The sequence below is a fragment of the Carassius auratus genome, chromosome 10 (genome assembly GCF_003368295.1).
Source record: "Carassius auratus strain Wakin chromosome 10, ASM336829v1, whole genome shotgun sequence".
NCBI lineage: Eukaryota > Metazoa > Chordata > Actinopteri > Cypriniformes > Cyprinidae > Carassius > Carassius auratus.
The window spans coordinates 2,652,178-2,679,492 of NC_039252.1; the positions used below are offsets into that span (position 1 = coordinate 2,652,178).

General features: G+C 38.2%; 1 protein-coding gene across 4 annotated transcripts in view; it reads right to left on the reverse strand.

Annotated features, from left to right (window-relative positions):
* syk (spleen tyrosine kinase) overlaps nucleotides 1-27,315 on the reverse strand; it is a 53,649-nt gene that overhangs the window by 1,924 nt on the left and 24,410 nt on the right. The window contains exons 1-11 of one of the 4 annotated variants that reach the window (XM_026273166.1): nucleotides 18,940-19,052; nucleotides 13,705-14,149; nucleotides 12,331-12,491; nucleotides 10,566-10,713; nucleotides 8,528-8,599; nucleotides 4,432-4,500; nucleotides 2,589-2,640; nucleotides 2,326-2,485; nucleotides 1,957-2,166; nucleotides 673-862; nucleotides 398-538 (exon numbers count right to left, since the gene is read on the reverse strand). In XM_026273166.1, coding sequence (XP_026128951.1) covers nucleotides 398-538; nucleotides 673-862; nucleotides 1,957-2,166; nucleotides 2,326-2,485; nucleotides 2,589-2,640; nucleotides 4,432-4,500; nucleotides 8,528-8,599; nucleotides 10,566-10,713; nucleotides 12,331-12,491; nucleotides 13,705-14,106 — 1,605 coding nt within the window. In that variant the 5' untranslated portion in view covers nucleotides 14,107-14,149; nucleotides 18,940-19,052. The other 3 variants (XM_026273165.1, XM_026273167.1, XM_026273168.1) reach the window with 3 other exon arrangements.

The following is a 27,315-nucleotide window of genomic DNA, read 5'->3' on the forward strand; positions in this document are numbered from 1 at the left end:
CTGGACTTCAGTTCCCATCATCCTTTGCGTTGACATTCTAGTCTCATTACATTTAGCTGTGTCTCATTATCTTGTTAACTCACCCTCATATAAGCTTATATATATTTCTGTGTCTTTAATTGCTAGTTGATTGTTTTATTATGTGATTCTTTATTCAGTTCTTGGATTATTAAATAAATGCTGCATTGGATCATCCTGTTTGTGAGTGTACTGTGACAGGTTTTCCACTCTCGATAAATGAATACTAGACAGACCTGTATTAAAAGCATTGTGACGATTTCACAATATTGCCTCATTTTCAAACATTCACTTATTGATATATTCAATCATCACCCAGCCTGATTAACAATATAAAACAATATATGTCTGTTTGGGAGCAGCATCATATGCTTCACACCTTGTATGGTTTCTGTCCGTATGAAAAGGCCTCCCACATCAGGACTCCAAAGCTCCACACGTCACTCTTGGAGGAGAACTTCAGGTAGTTCATGCACTCGGGAGCGTACCACTTCAGCGGCCATTTACCATGACCTTTGGCCTACAGGAGCAGCGAACAAAGATCAGCCAGGAATACATTCATCTCAAGCCCATTCTACTTTACGAACACGAAGCTGTGTAATGAAGGTATGGCTTTCATTCTTGGTATATGTGATTAGTTCCTGGTGACTATACCTTGTAATAGTTCTCCTCTTCTGCCAGGGCTTTAGAGAGTCCAAAGTCACTGATCTTGGCATAGTGCTGAGTGACTAGAAGCACGTTCCTGGCTGCCAGATCTCTGTGAACGAAGTTGTGCTCTTCCAGATATTTCATTCCCATAGAGACCTGATGAACCAGCTCGGTGATGTTCTTCATAGAGATGTGTCTGCAAATACACAAAGTGAAAAAACTATTAACAATACAAACTGCACGAGCTCAATCTCCTCACATGGACCCAAACCAATAACCAAATACGTGAACTTCTCAAATCCATTAGGTGGAGTGTATGCAAAGTTTATTAAAAACTGTTAAAATAAAGGTGCTTAAAAGGTTGCCATCGAAGAACCATTTTTGGTTCCACAAAGAAAAGTTCAGTCACAGGTTCTTTAAAAAATGACTCTTTATAATCTGAAGAACCTTTTGTGAAACAGATGTTAGTTAAAGTTTCTTTATGGATATATTTAGACAAAAAGGTTCTTCTATGGCATCGTGAAGCACCTTTATTTTTAAGAGTGTTGTGTTATTTTGGTGATATCAATGCATGAAGCACAGCTCACACAGGTCAAACCAAGCAGCTTTCTATTGGTCAGTTTGCATAACCAACGCAAGCAAAGCCTGCTTAGGAAACGCCTGATCCTGTGCATTTTTATTTACAAGACTGGATAGTGTCTGGTTCTTACCACTGGTTCTTGTCATGTCAAGAATAAACAATATTTACACAGCATTCATTAAGTTCTCTTCGAAAATCTAAAGTTGTACATAATGTACAGTAACATCAACACTTTAGATTAGGAAATTAACTATTAACTAGCTGCTTCTTAGCATGCACATTTATAATGGCTCATTCTGCATAACCATATTTTAATCTTAAACCTTAAACCAACCCAAAACCTAAACATAGCTACTACAACCACTACCTTACTTGTTATCAATATGCAGCAAATTAGGAGTTTCTGATATTAATAAATATTAATAAATTATGTTAGCTTATGCATTTACTAATGTTCTTTGTGCATCTCACACAATGCTGACAGTCATGACTTCAGAAAACCTGGAATATAGTGCACAGTTTTTAGGTACCATGATGAGTTTTTGTCATTTTTGACTCGTTCACTGTGGTAACTTTTAAGTTAAATAGCTGCTTAACGGTAATAACATTTAGTGAATGTAGTTCCTCCACATTGTTTTTCAATGCATATTACTCTATTCACAGTTCAGCACAGCTCTCATATGTCCTGTAGTATGTCTAGCGTGGCGTACCTGTTCTTCTGGAGGAACTTGTGCAGCGGCCCCAGCTCCGCCAGCTCCATGACCAGCATGAGGTTCTCCGCTTCACAGATGCCGATCATACGGACGATGTACGGGTTATCCAGCTGCTGCATGACGCTCGCTTCCCGCAGCATCTCGTCCTTCACCGCCGCATTATTATCATCATTCTTCAGGATCTTAACAGCAACAATCTTCTGTGTCCTGCATCAAGCACAAAAGAAGATCCAGAGTCCAAGATGGAAATCATGACATCAATACTTCTGCAATACATGAGGAAGCAGAGCAAACCACTAATGACTCATACACTGTGGCACACACACACTAACTCAAATCCTCTAAACTTAAACTTGGTCAACTCACTTCTTCATCTGGTAGACTCCTCTCAGGACAGTGCCGAAGTTGCCTGAGCCCAGCTCTCCATCCTCCAGAGTCAGGTCGCTCCGCTTCACTGTGGTTGACCGCAGCTCTTCAGGATCGGCGTATGGACTCTCATACACCTGAGTGTCCATCGGCATAGCATCTGTCAAAACAGAAGTGTTACAGTTTAGATTACGAGATCATTTAAACAAGTGCTAGTGTTTTGAAGCATGTCAACTAACCTGTGTTGAAGTTATTAGGCTTACCTGTATGAAGGTCCAGGTTTGGTCTGAGGTTATATGTGTTTTCGATTGGAGCCTACAAGCACACGACACAATTACAACTGTGAAAATAGACAGATTCACATAGAAAAAGCTGATAGGACACAGGCATGTTATCTGAAATGCCTGCATGCATCGATGGGATAGAGGGGCAGGGTCAAACCAAACTTTCCTGTGTTCTTCATGGCACCTTAAATCAGTATCGAATGCGTAATTGCATTTACTGAGATGTTTCAATGGTAACCGAATGGCAATTCGTTATACGTGATGCGATCAGTGTCCATGAAGAAGAGGAGAAACTTCTTCCAAGGTCAAAAGCCAACACACAGTGTATAAATTAAAAAAAGAGATTGATAACTATGTCATTTCTATAATTAAAAAAGAGTGATTGAGAAGGAGAATGAAAATATGGAGGTATGATTGGGGTAACGGCACCTCAATATCAACACAAACGATTGCCGTCTCTTCCGAAAAACAGCCAGTCATTGCCTTTGTTCGAAGCGGATTGATTTGGTGCAACTTTTTTTTACTTGTAAATAGCACTTCTTATACAAAGTGTACAGCAGACTGATTCCAGTCAGTCAGCTCTTCTTTTGGGCCAGATTCCTTCAAATGCATAATCAAGTGTTATTAATGTATACGTAATGTATTGAATGCAATCGCTCTTTTAAAATTCAAATGAAGGCAACATCTATGATCCACCTTATTTTTCAGTATGGAAGTAAGTGGACGAAAAAGTACAGTAAATGGTCAAAATGTTTGCACTATATACCAGTGTGTTTATAATTAAGATTATACATTAAAATAATATGGCAAGCATATATCAAGCAGCAAAACGAGCTGTATTTACAGCTTAAAATAGCTGGAAGTGGATGACACCGGAAGCCAGAGATATTAACTTTACGAATGTTCATGCCTGCCACATTTTTCAATAGTAGTGTCTCTAAAAGTAGCTTCATTTTATGCAAGTGATGTAAATATGCTGATTATTCCAGTCTATGTCTATGTTTTTTTTCTCTCTCACTGATGGATGTAAGAGATAAATAAAATCCACAAATTATAATATGCAATTCTCTGAATAAATACTGTAACCAACATTACCAATGCAGCGTAGCATAATAAAAATATATTTAGAGTTGTGCTTTTTTACTAGGTCGGAGAAAAATGGTTTAAGTTTTTCAAATCCTTGGTGGAGAAACCTCTTAAACCAGTCTAAGCTGGACTAGCTTTTTAGTTCCCGAAACCCAAGACCAGCTCAGACCAGCAAGACATGTGAATACTATAGTATATAAATATATAGTATTACAAAAAACGTTTAACTACAGAAAAAAACAAATCAACTCAAGCCCATGTGCCCTGACTTACATCCTTTATCCACCTTATTTTGCAAGGTATTTTTTTTTAATGTGCGAGATTTCCAATCCATTATCCACTACTGTTAAATAACTAGAAGAATAACAAAGCGCAGTAGACTGTAAATGGTAAATTTGCACTTCAAACCAATGTGTTTATGATTTTGCTAATAAATTAATGACACTGGAAGCCTTGCACATTAAAAACAGTCATGCTCACACTTATTTTAAAAATAAGGTGGATAGGTTATCAAGGTGGGTCAAATAAAAACCTTCAACCGTTCTTTAGAGTTTGAATCAGAACCTGATTGGTTATTTAGTTTTTGCTGGTGATTGGATGTGATGTACAGGGCAGTGAATGGAGGAAGAGACCAGAGAGGGGTCGAAGTCAGAAGAAAAAACCACACGCAAGCAAAGCGGGGGTCCTACCACTGCCAGTGGGGGATAGGGAGGAAGACAGGGGTGTGTTAGAGCACCTTTTTTTGGCCAGGTTTGGGGAAGGAGTATGATTTGATTCTGGAGAGAATCCCACCTGTGGCACCTAGCTAGAAACCACAATTTTAAAGAGCATTAGGTTATTTTTATCCTACACTATTTGATGCTAATGTTTAATGCTATACATCCATGAGCCATTCTTCAATAATTAAATTAACTAATTCAACGTACATTCAGCACATTTACATGATAGCGTTTGAAGTGGGCCTTGTGTTAAATGGATTTGTACAGTCTAGGTCAGTGGTTCTCAGCAGGCTTTGCTTCTGGACTTCTTTGTATAAACGTCTTTAAAGTGTATTACATAAACTGTATAAACCCAGTAATGTGTAAATTAGTTTATGTGACATTAGACACTGAATACAGATATGAACTGCAGAGGTTTCATGCTCTTTGGCAGCCAATAATTCAAAGCACAAAACAAATCGTGGTCAGAACATAAAATGTCGGCTTCTTCCCCTGAATTATTTGAGGATGAGGAAATATAATAAGCTTTATTTTGCTTTGCTGTCTGGAACATGGTGATGGGGAAAAAATGAGATGAGAGACAAAATCATATTTCAGTGCATTTGTGGCTACTTGTAAAAGTTTTGCATTCCACCAAGAAACTCTGCAGCAGATTCTTGGCAAACTTTTGTTTTCCTCGAGAGTGACATTACCCCCTCCTCCACGGAGCAGCTGCCAGATGCGCCACCCGAACCCAAGGGAAGACCAAAAACACAAAGAGACCAGGAGGGAGGTGGAGCGGCGGAGGACCAGGGGGAGGGACGGAGGGCCAGGTAAAATGGGGAAAACAGAGACAAGAGGACCAGGTAAAAATGGGGAAACAGAGACAATAGGACCAGGTAAAAATGGGGAAACAGAGACAAGGCGACCAGGTAAAATGGGGAAAACAGAGACAATAGGACCAGGTAAAAATGGGGAAACAGAGACAAGACGACCAGGTAAAATGGGGAAACAGAGACAAGACTACCAGGTAAAATGGGGAAACAAAGACAAGACGAGTACAACACAAAACAAAGAGTCCAGGAGGTGGAGGTGGACCGGTGGAGGATCAAGGGGAGGGACGGAGGGCCAGGTCCTTAGAGGGAAACAGAAAGAAAGACACAGACAAGAAACCCAGGAGGGAGGTGGACTGGCGGAGGATCAGGGGGAGGGACGGAGGGCTAGGTCCAAAGGTGGAAAACAGGCAGAAGAATGAAAAAAAAAAAACACAAGTCCAGGAAGGACATAGCGTGACGCCCACCAGGGCGGAGCAGAAGACTACCACAACCGTGTGGTCGGAATAGAAGCCCCCTAGGGCGGAGCAGAAGACCACCACAACCATGTGGTCAGGACGGAAGCCCCCCAGGGTGGAGCAGAAGACCACCACAACTGTGTGGTCGGGATAGAAGCCCCCCAGGGCAGAGCAGAAGACCACCACAACCATGTGGTCAGGACGGAAGCCCCCCAGGGCAGAGCAGAAGACCACCACGTCCGTGTGGTCGAAACCGAAGCCCACCAGGGCTGCGCCGAAGACCACCAAAGTGGGATCGGACTGGCAGAAAAGCAAGTCTGGTAGGGCAAGTCTGAAACAAAGAACATGAACATGTTAAGGGTAGCCTCCTTGGCCACAACAGGAACAGCCGGGTGCTCAGAGAGTACAATTGAGATGTGACGAGCCTCTGGTAGTTCCGCAGAGGCAAGGAGAGACTCTGGTAGTTCAGCAGAGACGTGGAGAGGCTCTGATAGTTCAGCAGAGACGTGGGGAGGCTCTGGTAGTTCATCAGAGATGTGGAGAGGCTCTGGTAGTTCCACAGAGAAGTGACAAGACTCTGGTAATCCCATGGTGTTTATACTGGATTCAACGGTGACTAACCCTGACTCTGGAGGGTCAACGGTAAATAGTCCTGACTCAGGAAGGTCAACGGTGACTAGCCCTGATTCTGGAAGGTCGACGGTGACTAACCCTGACTCTGGAAGGTCAAAAATGACTAACCCTGACTCTGGACGGTCAATGGTGACTAACCCTGACTCTGGAGGGTCCACGAACACCTGACTCTACTCTGGAGGGTTCATGAGCACCTGACTCGACTCTGGAGGGTCAACCGGAACCTGACTCAACTCTGGAAAGTCAACTGGCACCTGACTCGACTCTGGAGGGTCAACAGGAACTAGCCCTGACTCTGGAGGGTCAACAGGAACTAGCCCTGACTCTGGAAGGTCAACGATGACTAACCCTGACTCTGGAAGGTCGACGGTGACTGACCCTGACTCTGGAAGGTTAACGGTGACTGACCCTGACTCTGGAGGGTCCATGAGCACCTGACTCGACTCTGGAGGGTCAACCTGAACCTGACTCGACTCTGGAGGGTCCACTGGAACCTGACTCGACTCTGGAGGGTCAACTGGAACCTGACTCGACTCTGGAGGGTCGACGAGAATATGACTCGAATCTGGAGGGTCAACGAGAATATGACTCGAATCTGGAGGGTCAACGAGAATATGACTCGAATCTGGAGGGTCAACTGGAAACCTGACTTAACTCTGGAGGGTCAACAGAAACCTGACTCGACTCTGGAGGGTCAACTGGAACCTGACTCGACTCTGGAGGGTCAACGAGAATATGACTCGAATCTGGAGGGTCAACCGGAATCTGACTCAACTCAGGAAAGCCCACTGTAGCTGCCATCCTCTGCAGTGGCTCCGGGCTGGCGGCCACCTTGTGCAGTTGCGCTGGGTTGGTGGCCATCTTGTACTGTGGCGCTGGCTCAGCAGACGTGACGTGAACAGTCTCTGGATCAACAGACATGACGTGAACACTCCTGGGAATCTCTAGGCTTTTGGATATAGTGGAGAAATAAGGCAAAAATGTTTGACTTGCGCTTTTCTCCCCTCTCCGTCCACAATGGTGAGACGGCGGCTCATAGTGGAGAGTGATGCCGGACCTCCTCTCGACCACTCACTCCTGAGTAACCTCCCCATGTCCCACGAAACATGACCAGGCAGGTACCCTCAAAACCAATTCCTCTATCCCGCTCAGTGGCTGGGGAGGAAGTATCAAAAAACATACTGCTGGATTTTAACGATCAAACACAGTCAAACACAGGGTGAGAGAGAGATCCAATCACAGGTATTTTATTGAGGGTTTATCCAAATCGTGGTCGATACAAGCCAAGGTCAAAACCAAAACAGCAGTCCAAAACAAACAAATAAATAAACAAAGGAGAGAACAGGAAAGGGAAAGGAATGGGAACTCGGATGACGAGAAGACAATGGAGAATCTCGGAGGACGAGAAGACTGGAAACACGAAAGGTAAGGACTCCATACAGACAACAGGAAAAGACTGGTAAATATAGGGAGACTAATGACAATAAAGTGAATGCACCTGGTGCAATTAACAGGAGTGCAATTACTGTGATGACAGGACAAGACTAGTGGAATACTAGTGCCTACGGTGAAGTACCTAAGGGGAAGTGAGCCCACTAGTGGACACCCAGGGAAACAGAGACTAGACAGCGTGACAGAGAGCAAACGCAAAGTTTCTTGGACAAACTTTCCCTTTGAGCTAGTGCAATGTTTCTCAGAGGAATTCATCATTTTCGGGAACGAATGCAAACATTCATGAATGATTAGGAAGTTCATTACACAATTTCTTTCCAAGTTCCAAGTTTCTTGAGGGAATCCAATAGTTTTTTATTTTCTTTGTGCATGAATGCAAAGTTTCTTGGAGGAATTTTCCCTCCCATCTCATGTTCTTTCCATCATCATGTCTGTAAATTATTTAGTTGCATTAAGCATTGTCTCTCCCTATTGTCTGTGACAGCACTTTTGGGTCACAAACCCACCAGTTGAGAACCACTTTATTTTCATTTTACACCAAGTGTAATTAACTGTAAAAAGTTTCCTTTAAATTGTGTCTATGTTTAGTGAAACAACTAACAATTATCTGTGGATCATTGGAACAGTACAAGAGTCCTGAATGGGAGTGGTTTATATAGTCTGACATGTCAGTGCACTTTAAAGTCTTTTCTTTAAAGCCAGCTGATACGAGAACACATGGTCCCTGCTGCGTTTCTTAGAGATGTGACTGTACTTACGACAGGTCTCGGACAGGTCTCGGTGAGCACTCGGAGCAGGCCGTCAGGTTTGTATGAGTAATGTTCAACCAGCTGTAACACACAACACAGTGACCATCAAAGCCTGATTCTGGACATCATCTCAGAATCACACAGTATTGTGGTTACGCTTCTCACACTTAGGCCTGTTTCATCAGTCGATAACTCTCATCAATGTACTGTCACGTAAAGCTTCAGCTGAAAATAATAGATATATATTACATACGCAATATATAGAGGAGGCTTGTTTTATTGAACTTAAAGCACGACTTCAATGAGCACACCTTTGTTTGTAGTGATGCATCACCGAAATCAACCTATTTCTATCTCACTTTCATTGCAAACTGACCTCATTCGAAGCATGCACTCACTTCTCTCCTAATCACAGTGTGAGAGATGTTTCTGAGGGCTAGTTAATGCCCTAGCTGAACCTTTGATGAAGTGCATCATGAATCAGGAAATCTAAATATAACGTGTGTTTGTCCAGTTGGTCACCAGATACAAACAACTGTCTAATTCTACAAGATCCTCTTCAGGACATCAGCAAATACAGCATGCATAATACAGGGTTGCCAACTTTTAAGTTCGATTCAATATCAATTAATGTGTATATACTGTAAAAATAAAGGGGAATACAAATATTTTATTGAATCCAGTCAAATGCATTTTAAAGCACCATTTTAAACAGTATTTGCTTGCATTCATTGTGTGTAATTATGCGAGTATAATTAAAAAAGGACGTAGGCCTAAGTTATTAACTTTTTCAATTTCTCATTTAAAAATATGTTGTTTAATTTTGTCTAAGTATGTTTTCAAATGTAGAACTTAAAACTAAATAATGCGAGTATGACCTGCAATATTCTAGATATATTTAGTAAAGAGCCATACAGGTAGTGGGTAAATCATGACATTACATATTAAAACTATTTGTTTTAACTGACCACAAATTGACTCTAATTTGCATATTTGCATTGTAATTTAAAACCTTTCTATTTTAACATACTACACTAATTGTTATATACATATTTAAAAAAAATTATAATTGCACAAATAGTATTTAGTGCCAAATAATCTTTTCAAAATATTAAATAAATAATATTGAACTAAAATATTCTGTTTCGTCACATTATAAGTAAGCAATACCCGAGGGTTAAGGAAACCATATTAATGTTGCATCTCCATCACTCTCCAGAATAAAATGATAGTGTAAATGCCATCGACGTAATAATCAATGCATACTATGATGTAATGTTTACCAAAACATTGCTGCAAATAATACCTTTATAATGAATGGTCAACGCTGGTTTGTTTGGAGAACTCTGTGGATCACGTGACCGCGCGGCGAGATCAAAGCGTGTCGCAGCTCTGGCTTTAACTGAAGCGCTAAATTTGATGATTTACGCCATATTAAGTGCATCATATGAAGTGCGCCAAAACGCTATTTACTGATATAATTTAGTATTAAAAAGTAAAAAAATTGTAATCTGAGACGTGTCATATCACAAGCAGGGCTGTCACTTTGGCGTGAGATTTACAGCGTGAGAGCGCGAGACGCAGCCTGATAGCGTGAGTCTCGCGCCAGATGCGTGAGAGCTGGCAACCCTGCCTAAAATAACAATGCATTACTCTTTGCTAATTATCTGAGGTCATTATTTTCCACATATAGCGTACTTGTCAAAAGTTTTCAGTGTCCTTCAGAAATCATAAATATTATATATTTGAGCACAGCCTTGGCGAGCAGGTCCAATTCTCATTAGTAACAACCCTTTTTTTGCCTCAATAAACTAATAATTAGCTGTTTATTATTAGATAGTAAGGTACTTGTTAAGTTTAGGGGATGTAGAATATGTGCTTTATAACCAGTGTTAATAATATGCATGCTTATAAGCAACTAGTTGATAGTGAGAATTGGTCCCTATACTAAAGTGTTACCAAGAGATTTCAGTTTCCACACTTTTGACAAGCACGGTATGTAGGTCAGTGAAGTCTCAGCCAGGTTTCGCTTGACAGGTTTATTTACCTGCCAAAGTGTGTCGAACTTCTTCCCGTCAGGGATGGAGAGCTTGCCAGCCCTGTCTTTATCAATGCGATAGTGCATGACTTGGTTATTGTGCAGGAGACACAGAGCGTAGGACACGTTCCTGCTGTTGCTTTCTCTTTGTCTAATTCTGTCAGGATGAGAGAGAACGAAACAGTAGCTGTTTAGCAGAAGATAATAATAGGCTCTTGCATACTGTGCTGTGGTTATATAATACACAAATCAACACTAGATGGAGCCGGAGGAGAAAAACTGAACGCTTTTCAAAGCACTACTGAGACCGATGTACAGTGGATGTAGTTGTAAACTAATATTTTAATATACACAATAAAGAATATAAAATAAGATAGATATATTTTTGTAAAGCTTTAGTAAAAAATACAATAAAATAGCGAGTTCAAAGCCGATGATATGATCTCAAGATGGTCTTATAAGCAAACTTTCTTCTTTTTCCATTGTTTAGTGCACTTCATCACAAGCGTGTGTTTTAAGATGGTGGCAAGTGTTCTATTTAAAGCCAGCGCACACTGTAGTGACATGCACTTCCTCCACCCAGCACACTCGTCTTCGGTCACTTCAGGAAGTCCTCTCCAACAGTGTGACAGCGGAAACCACACGCTGCCTCTCTGCATCGCTTCTTTCACTTCAGAGCAGTCCAAAGCCCTGCTGAATTCAGCCTGCACCTGCTGTAGCTTCTCAAAGACATCTCTTCACAACAGTTGCGGGATTCACATTTTAAGATGATTGATGAACTTAAAATAAATATAAATATACATTAGGTGATATCCAATCTTGATCTAGACACTAAAAATGATTAGAGTGCATAAATATAATAACCACAACTCTGAACGACTAACATTCGTTTAGAAAAAAAAAATAATTAAGATACACTACCATTCAAAAGACTCTTCTACCCACCGAGGCTGAGTTAATTTGTTTAAAAATACAGTAAAAGCAGCAAAACTGTGATAAATTACGATTTCAAATAACAGCTTTCTATGTGAATATATTTTAAAGTGTAATTTATTCCTGTGATGCGGCGCTGTCACACGATCCTTCAGAAATCTGATGCTCAAGAAACACAGTTGTGCTGCTTCCCATTTTTTTTGGAAACTGACATATATTTTTCAAGATTCTTTGATTTCAAAAGAGTAAAACAACAGCAACTATTTCAAATCTTAAATGCACTTTATTTTAAGGTGTCTGTGTTGCAGTGTAATTATACATTGAAGTACTGAGTGATATTAATTAACGACATGTGCTTTGTACAGATTAGTGTTACTTATACAATAATGAATTGTTATTACCATAGTAAGTACAAGACACCTTAAAATAACGTGTTACCAAAATCAAAAAGTGTTTACTGTCATCTGAATAAAAGTGTAATTTCTTAAAATAATAAATAAAAATCCTACTGACCTATATTATATGCTGTAGCTAATAAGGTATGGGTAAACTCTTAAAAATAATTAAAAGGTTGCCATAGAAGAACCATTTCTGGTTGCACAAAGAACCATTCAGTCAAAAGGTTCTTTAAAGAACCATCTCTTTCTTACCTTAAATCATCTGAAGAACCTTCTTTCGCCACAAATAACCTTTCGTGAAACAGAAAGGTGCTTCAGATGTTTAAGGTTCTTTTTGGAACCATTTAGACAAAAAAAAGGTTCTTCTATGGCATCGTGAAGCACTTTTATTTGTATTATTTTATTATCATTGTTCTTGTTGTTGCCGAGTGAAGGAGACTCACAGGAATTTGCCGTTGACGTGTGAGCTCTTGAGCAGCCGCTGCTCTGAGTCCTCGCGGTCGATCTTGCCATGGAACCAGGGCATCTTCTCATGAGCTGTTGTGGCGATGAGTTTCTCCAGCTGAGGTCTCTGGCTGATGATAGCCTGCTCCAGAGCCGAGCCCTGCCACACCACAATACATCAAAAATCAGAAACTTCTGCTGTCTTATATCAACAATGTGCAGTTAGGATTTCTTTAATGCAGCACAGCGGTGGCATAAATATATTCACAAATGCTGCAAACGTTCCAAAGTTGACTGCAACAACAAAATGTGTGAAGGTTATTATGACAACTTCTTTTATTCTTGTAAAAAGTAAGATGGGACTTTATCTATTAGGAACTGGGTGAAAATAGATGTAAAAGCGTTTATTATTTGTATAACATTTTCACTATTTTTTTTTTTTTACAGTGATTGAAGGTGGTTGGAGGGGATTTGCTGGAAAAGTAAGGATGGTTTAAAACGTAACAAAAAAGAAAGTAGTTTCATGCAAAAGAAGACAAAGAAACAGTAAATAAATAGTAAAAACCTGAGCTCAATGCTCTATTAAAGCAATTGTTTCTGAGCATAACTGAAGTCTGAGATACCAAACTCATGAGAAAGCATAACTATTTAACATTTTGGCAAATTTGTACAATTCATAAAAAAGGTAAGCATGAAGGTCATCAACATGAACATAATCATCTGTGGAGCACAGCAGATTATACTGTACGAAAATATACAAAAGACATTGCACAAGTTCACCAGTAAAGTTACAGTACAGTGTTACTCGCCGTGCACGTGTGCTGCAAACCCTACAAGGTTTACGAGTTACGAAAGAGCAACCTTTGGTTACTCTTTGTTTTAAGCTGTCCTTGTTACAGTGTAATTACACAATTTAAATACTGAGTAAAACATGTATTTACTATAAATTAGCATTTGGCTTAGTGTTCCTTGTATGTAATTATGCATCATTTATTTTGATGTTCCCTTTTGAACTTTCTGTTGACAATGAGTAACATGTCAACAAACTCTCATCAGAGTATTAGTATACTCTCTGATTAATATCTGTTTATTGTTTATTGTGATGGTCTCCCAGCAGACATTGTACTGACTATAAATAACTTTGCAAGAACATGTTGTCTTATTCTAACTCTGCTAACTCTCTAATGAGATGCACCATTTCTTATAGTCAACAAAATATGTTCAAGGAGCCATCAAAATAAAGTGAAATAATATAACATGTGTAACCTTAAAATAAAGTGTAACCAAAATTAAATAAAGAATAACACTTTATTTAGACTATAAGTATGTATAGTGGACTGTTGAGATGAAGTGTCATCAGGTGCAGTACCCACCTGTAGGTTCCAGGTCTGTTTGACGTACTGCCGGATGAGCTGCTCCCTGAGGTCCTCGAAGGGCCCGACTTTAGGCTCGGTGCCGCGGGGCCGGTTGAAGGGCCTCTTCAGCAGACAGACGAGCCCGTCGGACTCCTGCGAGTGATAGTCGATCACATCTATAGGGGTTCTGTGAGATTTGCCACCGGCGATGGCGTAGGTGTCGTTCATCTCCCTCTCGATGGTGTAGTGGTAGAACTGGCGACTGTGGGCCACGGACAGAGCGTATCCGCCGAGGAAGCTGCGGCTCTGGCGGAGCAGGTACAGGCCGTCCCCCGCTCCTCCCTGACGCAGGTAATCCTCCGCATCCTCTCGCGTGATGTTCCCGAAGAAATACGGCAGCAAGTGCACCCTGTCTGCCATATCTGCTCAACCGTCTGCCAAAGCTCAGAGCACAGCTAATAACCTGAGAAACACAATGGGCCTCTGTTATGAAATGTTGTGCAGAAACCATCCTAAATTTGATCTTACGATCATCTCTCAAATGTGACCCTGGAACACAAAACAAGTCATAATATTTGAAGCAATAGCCAACAATACATTGTATATGGGGCAAAATTATCAATTTTTTTTTTTTCTGACAAAAACCATTAGGATACTAAGCAAAGATCATGTTCCATGAAGATATTTTGTAGTGCTGTCAAACGATTAATCGCATCCAAAATAAAAGTGTTTATTTACATAACATATCTGTGTATATTTATTATGTACTGTATATATAAATTCAAACACATGCATGCATATATATATATATATATATATATATATAAATTGTTTATATATTAAATCTATTATACGTAAATATTTGCTAAATTAATACTGTATGTATGTGTGTGTATTTATATATACATAATAAACAAAACAGTCAACATACATATATAATGTAAACAAAAACTTTTATTTTGAGCTAGATTAATCGCGATTAATCATTTGACAGCATTAATATTTTGTAAATTTCCTACCATAAAAAATATATCAGAACTTAATTTTTGATTAGTAATATGCATAGCTAAGAACCTCATTTAAACAACTTTAAAGATGATTTTCTTAATATTTCGTTTTGTTGCTCTCTCAGATTCCAGATTTTCTAATAGTTGTATCTCGGCCAAATATTGTCCTCCTAACAAACCACACATCAATGGAAACATTATTTTTTCAGCTTTCAGATTATGTATAAATGTTTAAATAACAAAATGGACTCTTATGACTGGTTTTGTGGTCCAGTGCCATTATTAAATGAAGGTACCCACATGCACCTCTCTTTCAGATGTAAATCTATGAATCGCTAATGATCTTAAACCTGCGCGCAGCTGAACGCTTTCAGCTCTCTGCCTGGAAAACGACTCTTAATTAAAGTCATTAACATGTAAAAGATCACCAGTCATTGTCCAAATTCTTTCACTTAGAACAGCGAGCTGCAAAAACAGCTTAGATTTTCAAGAGCCTGCAGTTTTCTGACAAGAAGAAGTGTGTACGTCTGCTCAGAGCCTGACGTGAAGCTAAGTCCTGTAACAACGTCAAATACGAGCGCTGGCGTGGATTTCAGCGTACACACACACTCTAAGATTAAATCTGAGCATACACACACTTTATAAATCAGGCCCAATGAGTAGATCATTTTCTTAGAAACCTAGATCATATTTTTAGTGAAAATCAGAGGGACTTCAAGCAAAAAACAATCAAATAAAAGGTTAACACTTCATTTTAAGGACCAACTCACATTATTAACTACTAGCAAATTGGCTGGTTATAAAGAACATATTAATGTCTTATTCTGCATGCCTTTATTTAAGATCCCTTAACTTGAACCAATATTTAACAACTACCTTACTATTAATAATCAGCAAATTAGGAGTTTATTGATGAAAAAGTCATAGGTAATAGTTAAAACTGGTCCCTAAACTTAAGTGTGAGCGATAATGGGCTTTAATCGAATCATAAATGACTATAGTGTAAAGAAAATAAGCACTTAAGACTGTACATGAATAAATGTTGTGCACAACAATCTTTATTGCCGTGATAGCATTATAAATGCAATATATTTTCAAAGAAAATGCCACTGGTTTCTAATGTCTTATCTTTATTACTATCTTTAGTTTCATTTTAACCTGACTGACTGTTCCTTCTCATTTTTTGAGAACTACTCCACGCATATGTTCATTAAATGAACTATTTATTTTTTAACATTGCATCAATGTCTTGGTAAATTCTGAGGTTACTATGAATTATGAAACACTGGTTTACATTTGTGTACTAGTTTGTAATGTTTTTTTTTTTTACAACGATTCTAGAACATCCAGTTTCTAGAAACATCCAATATTCTGAAATATTCTAGTACTTTCTGGAACATTCCAGAACATTCCAGAAGACAAAAATCATCCAGTATACACTTCTGAAGGTCTGGACGACTCACTTTTGATTAATTTTAAACTGTAGTTCTTAGCTTAGTATTAAGCACGTGCCATGTCATTTTTATGCATGAGAAGTAACAGATTAGCTTATAAACTGTTAACATATATATATATACTGTATATAAATTAGTTTTTAAAGGCACTGTTAATGGAACACATAAAGTAATGTGATTTTTGTATTTAGCATGTGAATCAAACTTAAAACTTAAAAACGTAACTTAATAAAGATTTGTTTCACTGTGTAATTACTCATTCTTTGTTGTTACAGTTTTCCACATTTTCTACAATAGTAAACTATGAAATAACACAAACAGAAGAGTGAAAAATTGATGAATAAAATTAAAAAGATAAAACCTATCTTATATTTTCTCCCGTTTTCTATGTATACAAGCCACTTTTGGGCGGTTTTACCTTTAAATCAATATCCATTTTAAAAAAAGTGTAGCCACATTGCATACACAAAATATAGTCAGAGCATTTAAGCTTTTAGATCAAAAAGGTTTTAAAGAGAACAAGAAACACCAATTGTATTTTCTTTCCACGCTTTAGCAAATATGTTTTTACAAAGTCAATTACAAACACATGCATGTGCAGGTCTATGTATATTTCAAACTCTAACTTGGGGAAGAAGTTAAAAGGCATGTGGCACTGAGAAACTAGTTCACGCAGAAAGAGGAAGCGGTCAAGTCTTTTGCAATAACATTCAGCCTCTACTACAACTTAAGCCCACTCCCATGAGATGTTTAAGGCACTTAGATATGATTCACAGCACGCAGATGAATCCGCACACGTCAGCGTCACACAGCTGAACACCTTACATAGAAATGAGCCATTTCATGCTTCAGTGTTACAAACCTGAACATATCTAACAACTCATTAATCCCAGTTTAAACTGACACATCGTGATGTTTGTTCACCTGTTATCTAGAGGTCTACAGTTTGATCCAATGCAACACAGTATACTCTATCAGCACTGCGATTTTTATAAATCGATCTATCTATTTTTCTATCTATCTATCTGTCTAAATATATATATGTATATATATATATATATATATATATATATGTATATATATATATATATATATATATATATATATATATATATATATATATATATATATATATATATATATATATACAGATAGATAGATAGATAGATAGATAGATAGATAGATAGATAGCTATAGAAATATTCATTAATTTCCCAATAATTATCAATAATGACAAATTAAGTCAATTAAGTATTTTTTAAAATGCAAAAGAAAGCAAACAGAAAATACATCCTCTAGCCTTTTTACTAACTAAAAAGCAACCTCAAACACCAGTGCCAATACAAAACCTCAGGGCCTCGTGTTCAAGCATGAAAGAGAAGCAAGTCTGAGAAGATTCATCAAATTCAACCACAAAAGATTCCATAAAGATGAAGCCATTGGCTGAGCTAGAAAAGGTCAGTGTTATTGTAACTTAACAGCAAAATGCAAGGTTTGTAATGGAAAATGTGGTTGTAGCTTTGTGTTAAATCAGTAAATGCAGCTTCGCAGCACAATGACTTTAATTAAACATGTCTAGCTACAGAAACGTGTGCCACTGGTTGCACGTTTTAAATATGTAATTTACTACTCGGTAGTAAATTTTTTGTGAGCTATTATAAAATTATATATATATATATATTTTTAAGGTGTTTTATTAAGCCAAAATGGTGAAATAATTATACCATGCCCTATGTTAAAATATAAATAGGTTGCTCTAATTAACTTTTAAGCAATTCTGACTTTGTGTAAGATGCTAATAATAATATTAGTCAACAAACTCTGGACAATAATTTATATATATATATTTAAAAGTCTTAGAATTAGTGAGATAACTTCAATTTTTTTTTTTTACAAATTATAAAATAATAAAAAAAACTTTACATTAGAACACGATAAAAAAAGGTAACCATGCAAGTTAAATGTTTCACAATTTCATACTTTTGCAGTATTTGTTATGTTTGTCATAACATCTTTTTCGTAAAAGTTTCAAAATTTTCTGTTTCCTTTTTTTCCTTTTTAACTATATTTCGAAAGCCAAAGTGCACGTAATGATCTCCAAATTAGAAATTTGGACCTCACTATATATTTATTTTATATCATGTGAAAAGCATCAATGCAAATATTCAGGACTTTTGCATGCAAATCATTAACATACTTTATTGTTGAATTATTAACATACATCAAACACTTTTTTTATTTCATCAAAAATCACAAACTAATAATTGCGTCTTTAAAAGAAACATCAGACCACAATAAGGCAGAGAAACATCTCATATTCTTCTGATTATTAACTTCAAAGTAACTAAATAATGCCAGATTAGGTAACGCCACAACAAAGTGATCATTTCAATAGTTTCACTAGAACTTTTGCTTTTTATTTTCATGATATTTCCATATCAGTATATCAAGATTTACTATTAAAATATTTAATACGACACTGCATATGAAATCAAATCAAATTGTAATTGAAGGTATTTCTATTTTTTTATTCTCATCATTCACAGCCTGAAGAATTCATCCAGTTTAACAAAATCTGATGTACAACGTGAACAGACATGTTCTTACCTTACAAAGTGTTCGACTCCTCTAACTTTGGACAGTGACTACACACCATGTTCACATAAGATGTCGAACTGAACAGGATGTGGTATGACCAAAAACTCAGTGGATAGTTCAAAAGAAGCTGCCAATTCTGGAGCACTAGCACTAAGAGTACCCTGAAACTGAGCGAATACTGGAGAGATTCTCACCTTTGAGTTGCTGATATCATATGCATTCAATGGAACTATTTGCAGACTTCCTCATTTTGAAAAACTTGCCTACTTCCTTCACTATTTTGTTGTCCTATCTTTGACTTCCTCTTCCATCTGAAAACATATAATAGCAGTTATTTATATTTTAAGGACTTGCCCAATAAATAATCCGTGCGATTTCCTAAAACGTTCATTTTCTAATTTGCATGACAGTTCATAACATTCAACATTTCCTGAAAAAAAGGGTTTTCAAATTAAATCAAGCTGACTTTGTATTAATCAGTACATTCTGACCAAATAAGCCTTCTAATTAGTACACATCTATTGAGATAATACTTTAACATTATAACGAGTAAGCAATGCTTTGCTCAACATTTAATAAAAAAAACTTAAGTCACAACCTTCACATAAACAATAATAACTCATCAAATAACACAGAAACTAAACTGTAAATGAACAAGTTGAATATGTGCAAGGTTTCTAATCAGCACGAAGAGCGGATGTATTTCAGGTTCAACACAGCTGTGATATTGTACAAATTTAATTGTTTACTTTTCTTCCCAATGCTCTGCATTATATCTGATTGTCAGTCTGTGATTATCACACTTTTAAAATGCATGCTGTCTTGTATAATTATAAAAAATGTTTAAAAAATAAATCTTATGCTACAAATGCCAACACAGAGGGTGTTTCATCCTAGAAACAGAGAGAAATACAGAGTTGTGCCACAAACAATCATCTGAGAATTTCGCAACAAAGTGACATTTACTGCAAAACTCTGAACCCCGGATCGCATTTGACGCTTCGTGATATGTGTGGACCTGGCAAATGGTGGCAGCAATTCACTTTCTTTCTTTCCTGGAACATGCACTTTGAGGTTACAGTACAGTACCTGTCACATGTCTGGAAACATTATGATTTTTAAATCTGTCTGTTATGCTCACTAAGGCTGCATTTATTTAATCCAAATTACTGGATAAACTGTAATAATGTGAGATATTATTACAATTTATTTTATAATTGAATATTATAGTAAAATGTAATTTATTCCTGAATTTTCTGCATCATTACACCAGTCTTCAGTGTCAGATGATTCTTCAGAAATCAGTCTAACATGCTAAATGGAGAATGCAGAATTTATTAGTTATGCCAGGTGTCAGTTTGTGAAGTTGTATCTGCTTTCAGGAGGGGGCAGCACAATGCTTCAGAACAACTGAAACTCGTTCACAGAGACCACATCTGTTATACCAATAGACGCTGTGGTTAGCAGCTGTTTATTTTCCTAAACTGATCAAAGATGATTTTATCAAACCAACATGTACTGTAATACACTGGGGTTTATTATCATTTTACTGTTTGAAAAGTTTAATGCAAATACGTTAATGTAAAATATTTTACAAAAAGACAAGAAGTTTTATTTTAAAAGCATCTTATCAAAAGTTTAATCTGTTTAGATACTGTGTTTAACACTCCTGGTCATCCATTAAGAATGGGCAAAAGTCAGATCTAGGGAGTGTCAATAACTTGGTACTTACTGTATATTGTAAACACATACTTGTATACTGTATGTAGTAATCTTCATCAAGCTGGACAACTTACAAATGGCACTCATTAGCTCCGCCCAACAAGAAGGCCATTATGGGTTTATGAAAATCACATAAACTTCACACAATCACATAAAATCACATAAACTGCCAACATTATGCCAAGAGTCAAAAGGTGTCATGCAGTGTTAATTTTGGCAGGCATTTTTGATTTAGTCTTAGTCCTAGTCTTAGTCTTAAGACAAAAATGCTTAATTGTCTTAGTCACATTTTAGTCATCTGAGTCTTTCATGGTTTTAGTCTAGTTTTAGTTGACGAAAAGTAATTGCATTTTAGTCAACTTTTAGTCACTACTTAAAGTCAATAGTTGTAGCTAAAGTTACCAAAATAAATTTTCACAATAAGACAAATACAATATAGATACTGATTAAACCCATTTTTCAGATACTTTATAGGTTTTGCTTAACATGTATACATTTATTTAACATTAGGGCTGGGATAAATGATTATTTTTTAAACGATTAATCTAGCGATTATTTTTTCGATGCATTGATTAATCTAACGATTAATTTTTTCAGACCGATTCGATTTTGATTATTTCCCCATTAATTGACTCCTAACAATTTATACATGTTGATTTACATATCTGAATGAAAAAAACATGAATTCCTTAACATTGCAATATATGTTTATTGCTCTTAAAATTACAAAATAAAAGACTGACTAAGAATGCATTACTTTGCACTTGTATAGAGATAGCATTCAATAAAACCTTGAAGCCTGGAAAACACATAGCTTACTGAAACAAGCTTACTGAACACATAGGGGCTAGCTTACTGAAAAAAAGTTCTTCTTTCAGATGAAAATAACAACTCGATGTCTAGAATTTAATAAAAAAGGTCACCCAAAATACTTGTTTAGAGCAATTGAAAGAATACAGTAACCAATGTAAACTTGAGGGCTTTAAGCTAATACAGAGAGTACTTTTCCAAAAAAATTAAATAAAAATTAAAGCTGCAAGCAGCGATGAACGGGCCCTCGCACCCGGGCTCACCGGCAGCGAGTGGCTTTAGTTAATAGGTGAACGGTGAGAAATATGCGTTTAAACTCATAAATATAAGTAGAATATATCAATGTTTATTCCATATATGTGCCAATCTTCCTGTTGCCAGCAGGTGGCGCTATCATTATAGTGGAATATTGGCCTTCAGATGAGTTCAGGGCAGGACTTTTGTCGAACATGTGAGGTTTGGGGAGGATTGGACATTTTATGCCTGAGTTACAACAACATCCTATTTCATGGCGAAACATCAAAATTTGTCAGGCCGCCATGGACACGCCCTTTAACGAAACCTCAAGATCTTCGCAATTTAAGATCGCAAAAGGCTTTAGATTACACTGACCAAGTTTGGTGTTGATCTGAATAAATCTCTAGGAGGAGTTTGCTAAAGTGCAACCCCTGAAAATGGCAAAAACAACGCCAATTGTGCAGAGAAAATTCTAAATAACTGACTTCCTGTTGGGATTCGGATTTTGTACCAAGAGACTTTTTCGTAGATATTGGTGTGTTACATGTGTGTACCGATTTTTGTACATGTACATGAAACATAGCTCGAGACGCACTCCGTTGAAAGTGAATACGCACTCCGTTGAAAGTGTATAGGTGGCGCTATCGAGCCATTTTGCCACACCCGATGGAATATCGGCCTTCAGATCTGTTCAGGCCAGGACCCTTATCACACATGTGAAGTTTGATCAAGATCGGACATTTTATGCCTGAGTTATAACATCTTTTATTCCCATGGCGAGACATCGAACTTCGTCACGGCGCCATGGACACGCCTTTTAACAAAAACTCAAGATCTTCACAACTAAACATCACACAGGTCTTTAGATTAGACTGACCACAAAAAAGACATTGATGTCATCAAATTTCTAGGAGTAGTTTGTCACAGTGTAAAATATGTCACTTCCTGTTGCCAATAGGTGGCGCTATGACTATAACTGAATATGGGCATGTAGATCTGTTCAAGTCAAGAGTCTCATCCAATATGTGAAGTTTGGGGCAGATTGGACATTGTATGTTTGAGTTACAGCAACTTCCTTTTTCATGGCGAAACATCGAAATTTGTCAGGCCGCCATGGACACGCCCTTTAACGAAACCTCAAGTCCTTCGCAATTTAACATTGCAAATGGCTTTAGATTACACTGATCAAGTTTGGTGTTGATCTGAATAAATCTCTAGGAGGAGTTTGTTAAAGTACAACCCCTGAAAATGGCCAAAACAACACTAATTTTGCAGAGAAAATTCGAAATAACTGACTTCCTGTTGGGATTCAGATTTCGTACCAAGAGACTTTTTCGTAGATATTGGTGTGTTACATGTGTGTACCGATTTTTGTACATTTACGTGAAACATAGCTCGAGGCGCACTCAGTTTAAAGTGTATACGCACTCCGTTGAAAGTGTATAGGTGGCGCTATCGAACCATTTTGCCACACTCAATGGAATATTGGCCTTCATATCTGTTCAGGCCAGGACCCTTATCACACAAGTGAAGTTTGGGCAAGATCGGACATTTCATGCCTGAGTTATAACATCTTTTATTCCCATGGCGAGACATCGAACTTCATCACGGCGCCATGGACACACCTTTTAACAAAAACTCAAGATCTTCACAACTAAACATCACACAGGTCTTTAGATTAGACTGACCACAAAAAAGACATTGATGTCAAAAATTTCTAGGAGTAGTTTGTCGCAGTGTAAAATATGTAACTTCCTGTTGCCAATAGGTGGCGCTATGACTATAACTGAATATTGGCATGTAGATCTGTTCAGGTCAAGAGTCTTATCCAACATGTGAAGTTTGGGGCAGATTGGACATTGTATGTCTGAGTTACAGCAACTTCCTTTTTCATGGCGAAACATCGAAATTTGTCAGGCCGCCATGGACCCGCCCTTTAACGAAACCTCAAGTCCTTCGCAATTTATTATCGCAAATGGCTTTGGGTTACACTGACCAAGTTTGGTGTTGATCTGAATAAATCTCTATGAGGAGTTCGTTAAAGTACAACCCCTGAAAATGGCAAAAACAACACCAATTTTGAAGGGAAAATTCAAAATAACTGACTTCCTGTTGGGATCCGGATTTCGTACCAAGAGACTGTTTTGTAGGTATTGGAGTGTTACATGTGTGTACCAATTTTTGTACATGTACGTGAAACATAGCTCGAGGCGCACTCCGTTGAATGTGTATAGGTGGCGCTATAGAGCCATTCTGCCACACCCAGTGGAATATTGGCCTACAGATCTGTTCAGGCCAGGACTCTTATCACACATGTGAAGTTTGGGGAAAATCGGACATTTTATGCCTGAGTTATAACATCTTTTATTCCCATGGCGAGACATCGAACTTCGTTGCGGCGCCATGAACAAGCCTTTTAACGAAAACTAAAGATCTTCACAACTGAACATCGCACAGGCCTTTAGATTAGACTGACCACAAAAAAGACATTGATGTCATAAAATTTCTAGGAGTAGTTCGTCGCAGCGTAAAATATGTCACTTCCTGTTGCCAATAGGTGGCGCTATGACTATAACTGAATATGGGCATGTCAATCTGTTCAGGTTCGGAGTCTCATCAAACATGTGAAGTTTGGGGCAGATTGGACATTGTATGTGTGAGTTATAGCAACTTCATTTTTCATGGCGAATCATCGAAATTCGCCAGGCCGCCACGGACACGCCCTTCAACGAAAACTCAAGATCTTCGCAATTTAACATCGCAAAGGCCTTTAGATTAGGCATACCAAATTTGGTGTTGATTTGAAGAACTCTCTAGGAGGAGTTCGTTAAAATACAACACATGGAAATGACCAAAATTACACAAAATATGCTCATAATATTAAAAATAACCGACTTCCTGTTGGGTTTAGAATTTCGCTCCAAGAGTCTTTTTTGTAGGTATTGGTGTGTTACATATGTGTGCCAATTTTCATGCATGTACGTGAAACATAGCTGGAAGGCTGTTGATTTTCTTGGTATAGGTGGCGCTGTCGAGCCATTTTGCCACACCCTCTTCTGAATCCTATATTAGACGAAAATTTTCACCAGGTTTGACGCGTGTGCAAAGTTTCATGACTTTTTGAGCATGTTAAAGCCCTCAAAAATGCGATTCATTCGGGAGAAGAAGAAGAAGAAGAATAATAATAATTAAAGCTGCAAGCAGCGATGAACGGGCCCTCGCACCCGGGCTCACCGGCAGCGAGTGGCTTTAGTTAATAGGTGAACGGTGAGAAATATGCGTTTAAACTCATAAATATAAGTAGAATATATCAATGTTTATTGCATATATGTGCCAATCTTCCTGTTGCCACCAGGTGGCACTATCATTATAATGGAATATTGGCCTTCAGATGTGTTCAGGGCAGGACGCTTATCACACAAGTGAAGTTTGGGCAAGATCGGACATTTTATGCCTGAGTTATAACAACATCCTATTTCATGGCGAAACATCAAAATTTGCCAGGCCGCCATGGACACGCCCTTTAACGAAACCTCAAGATCTTCGCAATTTAAGATCGCAAAAGGCTTTAGATTACATTGACCAAGTTTGGTGTTGATCGGAATAAATCTCTAGGAGGAGTTTGTTAAAGTACAACCCCTGAAAATGGCCAAAACAACACTAATTTTGCAGAGAAAATTCTAAATAACTGACTTCCTGTTGGAATTTGGATTTCGTACCAAGAGACTTTTTCGTAGATATTGGTGTGTTACATGTGTGTACCGATTTTTGTACATGTACGTGAAACATAGCTCGAGGCGCACTCCGTTTAAAGTGTATACGCACTCCGTTGAAAGTGTATAGGTGGCGCTATCGAGCCATTTTGCCACACTCGATGGAATATTGGCCTTTAGATCTGTTTAGGACAGGACCCTTATCACACAAGTGAAGTTTGGGCAAGATCGGACATTTTATGCCTGAGTTATAACATCTTTTATTCCAATGGCGAGACATCGAAATTCATCACGGCGCCATGGACACACCTTTTAACAAAAACTCTGGATCTTCACAACTAAACATCACACAGGTCTTTAGATTAGACTGACCACAAAAAAGACATTGATGTCATAAAATTTCTAGGAGTAGTTTGTCGCAGTGTAAAATATGAAACTTCCTGTTGCCAATAGGTGGCGCTATGACTATAACTGAATATTGGCATGTAGATCTGTTCATGTTCAGAGTCTCATCCAACATGTGAAGTTTGGGGCAGATTGGACATTGTATGTCTGAGTTACAGCAACTTCCTTTTTCATGGCGAAACATCGAAATTTGTCAGGCCGCCATGGACCCGCCCTTTAACGAAACCTCAAGTCCTTCGCAATTTATTATCGCAAAGGGCATTAGATTGCACTGACCAAGTTTGGTGTTGATCTGAATAAATCTCTAGTAGGAGTTCGTTAAAGTACAACCCCTGAAAATGGCAAAAACGACACCAATTTTGAAGGGAAAATTCAAAATAACCGACTTCCTGTTGGGATCCGGATTTCGTACCAAGAGACTTTTTTGTAGGTATTGGAGTGTTACATACGTGTACCAATTTTTGTACATGTACGTGAAACATAGCTTGAGGCGCACTCCATTGAAAGTGTATAGGTGGCGCTATAGAGCCATTCTGCCACACCCGGTGGAATATTGGCCTGCAGATCTGTTCAGGCCAGGACTCTTATCACACATGTGAAGTTTGGGGAAGATCTGACATTTTATGCCTGAGTTATAACATCTTTTATTCCCATGGCGAGACATCGAACTTCGTGACGGCGCCATGAACAAGCCTTTTAACGAAAACTCAAGATCTTCACAACTGAACATCGTACAGGCCTTTAGATTAGACTGACCACAAAAAAGACATTGATGTCATAAAATTTCTAGGAGTAGTTCGTCGCAGCGTAAAATATGTCACTTCCTGTTGCCAATAGGTGGCGCTATGACTATAACTGAATATGGGCATGTCAATCTGTTCAGGTTCGGAGTCTCATCAAACATGTGAAGTTTGGGGCAGATTGGACATTGTATGTGTGAGTTATAGCAACTTCATTTTTCATGGCGAATCATCGAAATTCGCCAGGCCGCCACGGACACGCCCTTCAACGAAAACTCAAGATCTTCGCAATTTAACATCGCAAAGGCCTTTAGATTAGGCATACCAAATTTGGTGTTGATTTGAAGAACTCTCTAGGAGGAGTTCGTTAAAATACAACACATGGAATTGACGAAAATTACACAAAATATGCTCATAATATTAAAAATAACCGACTTCCTGTTGGGTTAAGAATTTCGCTCCAAGAGTCTTTTTTGTAGGTATTGGTGTGTTACATATGTGTGCCAATTTTCGTGCATGTACGTGAAACATAGCTGGAAGGCTGTTGATTTTCTTGGTATAGGTGGCGCTGTCGAGCCATTTTGCCACACCCTCTTCTGAATCCTATATCAGACGAAAATTTTCACCAGGTTTGACGCGTGTGCAAAGTTTCATGACTTTTTGAGCATGTTAAAGCCCTCAAAAATGCGATTCATTCGGGAGAAGAAGAAGAAGAAGAATAATAAATATAGCTGCAAGCAGCGATGGCGGGCTCAAGCCATCAGTGCAACACCACCCCTGTGGCATCAGGTAAACTGTGCCAAGCGGGCACATGCATTCACAATAGCACTCTGGCAGTCAGGTTTTAAGGGATACGGCAGTTAAAGGGTTAATCCGAATCATCTAGACTTTGAAATCACATTCACAGAACAATATATATAACTTTAGAAACACATTTTTCAAT